Source organism: Anopheles gambiae, chromosome X (assembly GCF_943734735.2).
Source record: "Anopheles gambiae chromosome X, idAnoGambNW_F1_1, whole genome shotgun sequence".
Lineage (NCBI taxonomy): Eukaryota > Metazoa > Arthropoda > Insecta > Diptera > Culicidae > Anopheles > Anopheles gambiae.
Window position 1 is genome coordinate 9,594,393 of NC_064600.1, and position 9,296 is coordinate 9,603,688.

At 43.1% G+C, this 9,296-nt stretch overlaps 1 protein-coding gene across 1 annotated transcript; it reads right to left on the reverse strand.

Annotated features, from left to right (window-relative positions):
* Positions 1–7,944: 7,944 nt before the first annotated feature.
* LOC11175915 (uncharacterized) lies at positions 7,945–8,880 on the reverse strand. The gene has a single exon (XM_003436973.2). The coding sequence runs from the start codon at positions 8,675–8,677 to the stop codon at positions 8,204–8,206; it is 474 nt and encodes a 157-aa protein (XP_003437021.1). The 5' UTR covers positions 8,678–8,880; the 3' UTR covers positions 7,945–8,203.
* Between the last annotated feature and the right edge of the window lie 416 nt (positions 8,881–9,296).

A 9,296-nucleotide genomic window follows, 5' to 3' on the forward strand; every position in this document is an offset into this window, starting at 1 on the left:
TCTGTCTATCTCTACCACCGGTAGTACTGTGTTCCATTATCTCTGGGAAATTACCGAGGTAAAGCGAAAGCAAAGAGAACAAAAAAAAATCGAGAAAATAAAAATGAACAGATAAATAAAAAAAAGAGAGAATAAAAAGAAAGATAAGATGAAAACAGATATTGAATATTCCTATACAGAAATATACATAAAAAAGATATATATAGATTATATATATATAGTATATAAATATATTTATGTACAGATATACCGCGTGTAGGATGTAGTGGGTGGATGAGAGGTACGTAAGCTCCGATTCAGACAGAAGAACCGGTGCAAAGAAAGCAATGCAAAACATATGGAACGAAGAAGTGTAAGCTCCAGTAGTAGTTCCGGTCTCGGTGCAACAATGGCACACCTCCCGGCGTCGAGATTGCTGGGCATATTTTTGGACGGAGCGTAAACACTTACGGAGGCCGTGTGTACTTCGACACTCGAAAACATGGCAACCAAATCCGTGCGGATGGCGAAAATAAAGGGTCGTCCGAAGGATCGGAGATCAAGAGAGCTAGAGCGATGTCGATCTATCAAACAGAGAAAGAGAGAGAGAGAGAGAGAGAGAAAAGAGAGAGAGAGAGAGAGAGAAAAGAGAGAGAGAGAGAAAGAGAGAAGAGAGAAGAAAAAAATCTGTCGACGCACATACTACCTTTTTTTATCTAATCGCTCGCTGGTTGAAAGGAAGGAAGCTAAATTAACACTTTACGCCATCATACTTAAACGTCTAACGGCTTAGGACAACTAATGTTTTCCGTTTTCTCCCCCCCCCCCTCCCCCCTGTTTACTATTCATCTTACTATTCATTACTATTGCTGCAACCATTTAAGGTAGAACATGATGGTAAGAGTATAATAAGGCACATACCCATATACGCATCTGATGAAGCAGGTAATGAGTTTGAGGTAGGATTATGGTCAAAAAGAAGAAAGCAAGACAAGTTGTCCAGATTCATTGCAGTTATTGCAGACTTGCGAATGAGCTCAAAAAGAGAGAGAGAGAGGGAGTTAGAGAGAGAGAGAGAGAGAGAGAAAAAGATGATATAACAGAAAGCAAAAAGAACGATATAGAAGGGTAGTTGGAGAGCAGATAAAAAGAAAGATATAAAAAGGCGGAAAGAGAGCGCAAGAAACGAGTGAGAGAAAAGGGGAGACAGAATTGAGATAGAAATATAGAAAAGAGCGTAGAGATGTGAGAAGGAAGAAGGAAAGAGAAAAGAATAGTAAGATGGCGTACGGAAGCGTCAGTATATGATATACTATACCAATAATTACTAGTAGGGATATCACATTTATAGATTTGTTGTCTGTGTCGATAAGTTTTATCATGTTTCTTTGTATTTATATGGAGTTTATAAAATGCGAGAGAGAGAGAGAGTAAGAGCGAGAGAGAGAGAGAGAGAGAGAGAGAGAGAGAGAGAGAGAGCTAGTTCGAGGGGAGAGAAAAGGAGAGCGTAGTCTATTACATCTCATGTCCAGAACGTTTTTCTTGATGGTTCTTAACAATATATTCTATCTAATTACCACCTACTATATCTATACTACTAATCTCCACAGCGCAGCAGCGCAGGTAGTCGTATATATTTAGCGTAGAATGCGACCTTCATTGCCATCTTTATGGTGGCATCCTGTGCGCTACGAGCTAAAAGCGCTACTTGGTCACAGTGCTGGTCCAAGTTGGTCTTACCAAGTTGGTCTAGCGGGACATCCACTGGTTCCGATTCCTCATTATTAGTTCCCGATTTTTGTATGAATGTGTATCAGGATGTGTACTACTAACGGATATCTAGATGTCTTAGTATGTACTTTGCCCATAGTTACTACGATACTTTAACGGCAAATTATTTTAATTGCAAATCCGAGATTTTCCGAGAAGAGCTACTAAGAAGAGCTTACTTGAGCACTAAGCAGAAGAGTGTCTATGTTTCCACTGTAGTTTAAATTGAATGTGCAATTATTGGAACGATAATACACACACACACCCCACCCACGCACAAATAATAATTGGCTCATTATCGTTACACAGGATCTCTTTTCCATAATGTTGCTAACCAACAACACATGCAATGTACTTACGCTTACACTGAAGGCTTTCATTTTGACAACTGGCAACTTTTTGAGCACTATGCCTCAAACTGTTCAACCATATCCGCTAGTGTGTGTGTGTGGTTTTGGGTGAAATTTATATTTATAGATTTGTTCTTTATGTTCTGCTTGATCATCCATCCTGCTCAGTAGTCACTAGAGAGAGATCCACTAAGCAGCATCGCATTGCAGGTGATGTCTATGGACGCGATAGTGTATCGGTACAGCACAGAAAAGAGGAGAGAGAGAGAGAGAGAGAGAGAGAGAGAGAGAGAGAGAGAGAGAGAGAGAGAGAGAGAGAGAGAGAGAGAGAGTTAAAGAGAGAAGAAGAAAAAGTGCGAGAGAGAAAATAAAAGCGCAAATATTCTTCCAACGTTTGAAAAGAAGTGAAACTCACGGCGCACGGCTTTTTTTTTCGATTTAGTTGATTTGTTTGGTACATTGGTGTATTGAAACATGAAAGTCTGACAACGGTTATTGCTTAGGTTAGGACAACTTAAGACAGAGAAACACGGAGTATTAGTGGGAAGAGAATAATGCAGCAAAAACGTAATAAAAACAGAGAGAGATTGTAGAAAAAAAAAAAAAAAAAACAATAGTTGGACTAAAATGTGCGACCAATGAAAGATTAGTCCACTACTTCCCACTAAGAGGATATCTATATACACATACATGAATTGAAAAAAAGGATGAGACAACATTTAGCGAGAAATAATGAAGTTTATCAACACAGTTTGTACATCCTCTAATTTCGGGGCATCGGATTATGGTAGGATGCTGTGTAAGGATAGCTTAAAACGGAACGCACTTTTTCGTACACCGGCGTGTGGAGGTTAAGAATCCGATCGTGGATTGTACATGCATAAACACATACTATTATCTCACAGCTGTACCGTAACTATCGCAAACATTACAACGCATTGCTCTCGATCCTAAATACACTACTGTACACCCATACACATACAAACACGTGTAACTGTAATGGAAAGCGGAGTGGAAGTAACTAGGAAGAAACATCAAAATAGAAGAAACATCAAAATGGCGTCAAGCTAAACACTGAGAAAGTGGAATGAGATAGAAAAGGAAAAAAAGAGCGAAGTAGAAGAGAGATACACATTATCGATACACGATAAGAGCTCAATTTTATATCGAAATTTATATACATACTTGATAGATAAAGAAAATGTAAGAGTTATAAAAAGCAGAAGAACGAAAAAAAAAACGATAAAGCAATAGATGACGATGATACTGCGCAAAAAAAAACCCCGAAAGCGGAACAAGCAAGAAAACTGAAAGCAAATGCACCTCTCGAATACTTAAAAAAAACACACACACTGAAAACTGCTGAACAGCGCCACAGATTTTGTTACCTATATATGCGTGGGGTTTGCGTTTAGGTCTGCGTTGTTATGTTAGTTATAGCTTTGTTCTCTTCTAATCTTGTTGGTAATTTTTTGTTTTACGTTTTTTAGAGAAATTGAGCACTTTCTAAAGAGTTTTTAAAACGAACCCGAAACCGCGGAAGAGCAAAAGAACGACCAATCCCGTTCTGCTGCTGCTGCGCAATATATCAGTCACCGCTCTGCGGTGACAGTTGAAAGCAATTGCAGCGGACACGCTACCTGCTACTACCCCGCGCGAACTTCCTTCTCTGTTAGTAGGCTTAAGTTTTCGTGATTAAGTTTCGACGCGGTGCACCACGCGCCACACTTTGGTAATCGGCATTAGGAGGGAGGAAGAGAGGGTGAGATGTTCGCACTATATATATCAAAGCGCGGTGTGGCCGTCCAGTGCCTAAGGAACCGGGTGGTCCGGGCCCTCACACTTAGTGCATCAGCTGCCGGTACACCTGCTGTGTACACGCACCGCCGTAGCTTAGCGCAAACATTTGTGCGTGAAAACCACCCCCCCCCCCCCCCAAACAAAACCAAGCAAAAGGATAAAAAACAGCACATACAAAGCCGGGATAAACGCTGAGAGGAAGAGGGACATTTAAAAAGGAAACACTATCGAAGATGACTTTTTTTTCGTTTTGTGTTACTAATATTGCTATTACAACTACTACTACTCTTATAAAGACTATTACTACTACTAAACACTCTAGCCTCCTCTCCATCCAAACAAAAAACAAGCTTTTTTAATGCTGCTCTCCACTGCTAGTGTAGGATCTGCTAAGGTGTAGGTGATCTTACACAACGGGCTCTGTCCACACGGCCGCCGCCCGTGAACTGTACTAGCTCTGACACACGGGGGAGACACTAACGCTCGCGTATAGTGCATTTGACACCCCGGGCAAGCACACTAGCAGCGTCAAGAATGCAACCAAAACGGTAAAGCAAAACCGGTGGATAATAATCGCATGAATGTTTAAACAATTGCAGATACTTATAAGCCGACAGAGAGAGAGAAAAAGAGAGAGAAAAATGGAGTTCCAGCGAGATAGAAAGAGAAAAAGGAGTTTTGTACGAATAGTAAAATCAAATTAGTCGACAGTTCGAGAGTAGGTGGACGCACGCATCCATCGCCCAATGCGCACGCGTGTGATGACGCGCTGGGCAGTTGGACAGTATCGGAAGATCTATAGTTTTTAGTATACAATATACCAATCATGAAGCAATGCCCTCGTAATCTGATGACTGGATAGAAAAATATATAATTATATACATATAAGAGACATTACTATACTTGGTGTAGCAGGATCATCCTCATTCATAAACCCCCATACCCTCCCCCGCCCCGCCTCCTGCCTCCCCACACATACACACACACACACACACACACACACACACACACACACACACACACACACACACACACACACACACACACACACACACACACATTCATCACTTTCACCAACAGGCACAGGGAAGGAAGCAGTGTGAGAAGGAGAAAGGAAGTTGCGGGAAGTGAATTTTATAAAGATGGCGAGCAAGCAGGAAAAACGTCTTGCCAAGTTCGGCCAGGTCCAATGTCATTATAACACACACAGAGATCCACATACAGTCGCACAGTGGCATGCACTTTCACCCGATCAAGACGGCAAGTGGGGAGGGGAGAAGGCTTTCCAGGGGAGGGGAGGGACACATAGAGCGACACAGCGAACTAAATAAAACGAGAGAGAGAGATAGAGAGAGAGAGAGAAAGAAAGAAAGAGAGAGAGAAAAAAAAAACCCGAGATAACGTAGAGCCGAGACGCGTAAAAGGTGTAGCGGAGCGGTGATCGTACGAAGACGAAGAAGACTGTAATGCACTACTCCTAAAATATGTTGTATGGGAAGTATTTAGAACAAAACAAACAAAAAAAAACGGTGAAACGCGTGAAACAAGAATATCTAATAAAAGTCTTATAAATTAGATCCCGACGATGTGTTCGCTTATTCAGGTGCAGGTATAGTGATCTATCCACATCATCCAATCAATTCAATGGAATTCGGGTACTATCATGACATCCCGGCTGTGATAAGCCTACTGGAATCTTCCCGATATTCATTTCGGTTCACAGGTAAAGATCTCGTAGCTATCCCGATCCTCACAGGACTCAGCCCGTACTATCCAAAATCCAATGCTTGAGGACAGATTGGGTCCTCAGAAGGTCCTCAAGACACCGGGTACCCATCGGAGATGGATGTCAATGTCTCAGAGGAACATATTCGTGCTGGAAATGTGTCTTAGTTTCTTTCAGATGAAGTGGTTTCTGTGGTAACAAAATTCCAAGGCATGCATTGCCTACATCGGAACTATTGATTTGCTCTTTACAGCACACCCACGACTTCGAACCGACTTCTGTTATTGTAAGTCTGATTTCGACTCTGGTAAAATCTTCCGGAGTTGGAGTCGCCTGGAGTTGTAGTTGTTTGGAGTTGGAGTCGTCCGGAGTCGTCCGAACTCGCAGTCGGTTGGCGTAGTCCGAAGTTTTCAAGAATAGCGCTGTTGCTACGACAGCATCATTGCATCTACCTTCCAGAGTCGGTTCGGAGATGACTCTGAATTTTAGTTAACCTTACGCATCACTAATCCGAACCGCAATAGCCTTGCTCATCTTCAGTTGGCCTTTCCCGTATTTGGATACAGGCTACTAAGTTGATACAGTGTATACAGATATCAAATCTGCTTTTGAGAGAGTATCTCATAAACTGTTGATGAAGCTCTCTAAATTAGGCATATCTACGTCTTTCGTTAACTAGATTGGGTCTTACCTCTCTAACAGAAATCTTCATGTAAAGTACGGACCGTCCTTTTCTTTACCGTTTTCCAACTCCTCCGGTGTCCCTCAAGGAAGTGTACTAAGTCCCCTCTTGTTTCTATTATTCATAAATGACATTAGTTTAATTCTTCCATCTCCTAACCACCTTCTATATGCAGACGACATTAATGTATTTGTTCCTGTGATGCAAGCGGATGGTTGCAGCACACTCCAATCTCTTAATTCCCTCTCTTCCTGGTGTGCGTCAAACTTCTTAGAGTTCTGTGTCGTAGTCATTCCCCTCTTATTCACAGCTATGTTCTTAATATCACTGTTATCAGCAAAGTGTCATGTGTTCGCGATTTAGGTGTCTAAATTAAAAGGCCTATCATTCGATAGTCGTCTTGAATTGGTCATCGGAAAAGCTTATGCAAACCTTGGCCTTATTTTTCGCTTGACTTCGGGCTTCACCGATTTGAGGTACCTTAAGGCATTGTATTGTTCCGTAGTGCGTCCTGTTGTTGACTATGTTTCTGTTGTCTTCTGTACAAACAGGGCAGGTTGGAATAACAAACTCGAAGGTGTGCAAAAGCGCTTCACTAGGTGATTATATCGCCGCCTCTTCCACAACCACATTACCGTCATACAGTGATCGTTGCATATTATTCAATCTTAACACCCTCGAATCTAGACGAACTAAAGTTTGTATGTCATTTATCAGACTTGCTTTCCCAGCTTAATTGGTATGTTCCTTCTAGGTGTTTAATAAATCGGACTGCTCTTGCAATACCTTTCCGCAATACATCTTTTGGCACTAACGACGCGTAGCTATTTTGTTTGCGTCAATTCAATGAACATTACCGTGATTTTAATTTCTAAAATATGTTCCGGCTTTATGTTATACAATATAATTATTTTTCTCTTTTTTTAATGTTCGTTATTTAATTACTTTTAATGTGTTCTTCTTATCCGCTGCTTATTTTCCTTTAACTATGGATTTCCATGCTGTTACATCCCTTTCTACTTTCCCTTAGTTTAGTTTAGTTTAGTTCCAATTAGATTAGTACCAATAGGGCCAGCTAAATTTTAAGCAATGTATGTTCAACGCCAGAGGCAGACATATTGAAAGTAATATATGAAATGAACTGAAATGAAACTACGCTGGCGGGTTACCGTAGGAGGATTTATGTGTATTATCTGACGTGTCGAAAAATGTAGTTTGAATCAGAGACAGTTAAGTTAATCTATTTTCGTTGTGACCTATTCTTATGATCGCTAGACTTATTTTACCTGACCGGATCACTCAATCGAATCAAATTATGAATAAACCCACAGTACCAGACCGACCTGCAGAGCCTAAGGATGCCTAGGTACATGTGTAGAATCTTCGCTAATCATTGCTAATATTAATTCTGATATTGAACCCTTTTTGGAAGCTTACAAGGCATGTTACCGACAAGCTTTTGTTACGAACTATGCAAGATCCTTGATTAAAGTTTGCCAAAAGTTGTTAAAAGACACGGACGTATATGGGAGACTGTCTCGACTTACTCCGGACCCTTCTTGGTCTACCTTTTCCCGCGTAGGCTCCGCGCTTCTCACGTCTACTATACCGCCGAGACAACATCGTTGAGGCCGCAGTTCGGCGCAGAACAACCTTTATCACGTAAGCATTTATTTGGTCAGCATATAACAAAGCAGCAACAGTGGTCTCTTCCCGTCGACGTCGGGAAGGCGAATATGTTATAAAATAGGAGCTTCCCCATTTCCCCATTTACGATCCTTGCCCCTCCCTCATCACCCCTCCCCCCATTCGCCCCAACTCAGCAAAGCTAGCAGCAATATCACATCCCCAGCGCCTCGTCGTTCCGTGGGTGTGGGTACCCGCCCCCACCCGTTCCTAGTCCTGCAGCACGCTCCGCTCGAGGCTAAAGTCATAGTCCGGCGCGTACATCACCCGGCCGATGTAGGTGAGTATCTCGTTCGCCTGGATGCGCGTAATCTCCATGTCCGCCGGCTGGCCGATGTCCGCCGACAGCCGGAACGGCACACCGTGCACCGCGTTGCTGGCCACCTTCTCGTCGCTGCGCTGCCGCACCGGCACCGGATTGCCGATCGCGTCGCCGCCAGCTCCGCCCGGTGGTTCCGGGACGGCCGGGTACAGGGCACTGCCGGCCGCCGGTCCGCCTGGTGTACCGCTGGGCGCCAGCGTTTCGTCCGCGGGCTGTGCCGGACCGCCGCCACGGCGCTCAATGAAGATGAAATCGTCCGCGGCGGGCGGCTGATGGTGGTGGGCCGCCGAACCAGCGCCAGGGATCGGTTCCGTCGGCACCTGTGTGGGGCTGGGTTTTTTGCTCTTGAAAAAGGAAAACATTTCGCTGCAACACTACACTCCTGGGGGGCGCTCCTTTGCCGGATGAGTCACTCGGTTCGGCCTTTTGCGTTGTTGAGTATGGAGTTGATGGGTGGGATGGGTGGGTTTGGGATGGTATGTTTTGGGTTGGTCGTTGCTGCTGCTTCCCCAACAGTACCGCACACAACGAAGCCTTTCTTTGTTTTGATACCAGCAGCGGGGTCGCGTTTGGCAGCTCGCTGGGCTTGCGCGTTTATGCTGCCGGCTGCAAGGATTGAAATGGAGAGGCGCGTACACGCGATTTGTCGAGACGGTTAGACGATCGCACAAAAAAAAACAAATGCTCGAAAATTACTCAAAAAATTACAGGTTTTTCGATCAACTCGCATAGCTGTGGGACACTTTATTAACTCTTTCTTTCGTGAAATAAACATAATATTATGGGAATCGGACTCTATAGCACCCATGATGGATAAATCGAATAGGAATTTCCAACGAGCCTGTCCAAAAAGGGTGCCTTCGAGTTCGATTTCCAACATATGAAGTTCACTTCCAATAGGAAAGAGTCAAGAAAGTGTCCTACAACTATGAGAACCCCTGGAAAATCCTGTATTTTGTAATCAATATAATCTAAAATCAA

Excerpts from the sequence above, each read along its gene's own strand:
- LOC11175915 (XM_003436973.2), bottom strand. The coding sequence starts at position 8,677 with ATGTTTTCCTTTTTCAAGAGCAAAAAACCCAGCCCCACACAGGTGCCG.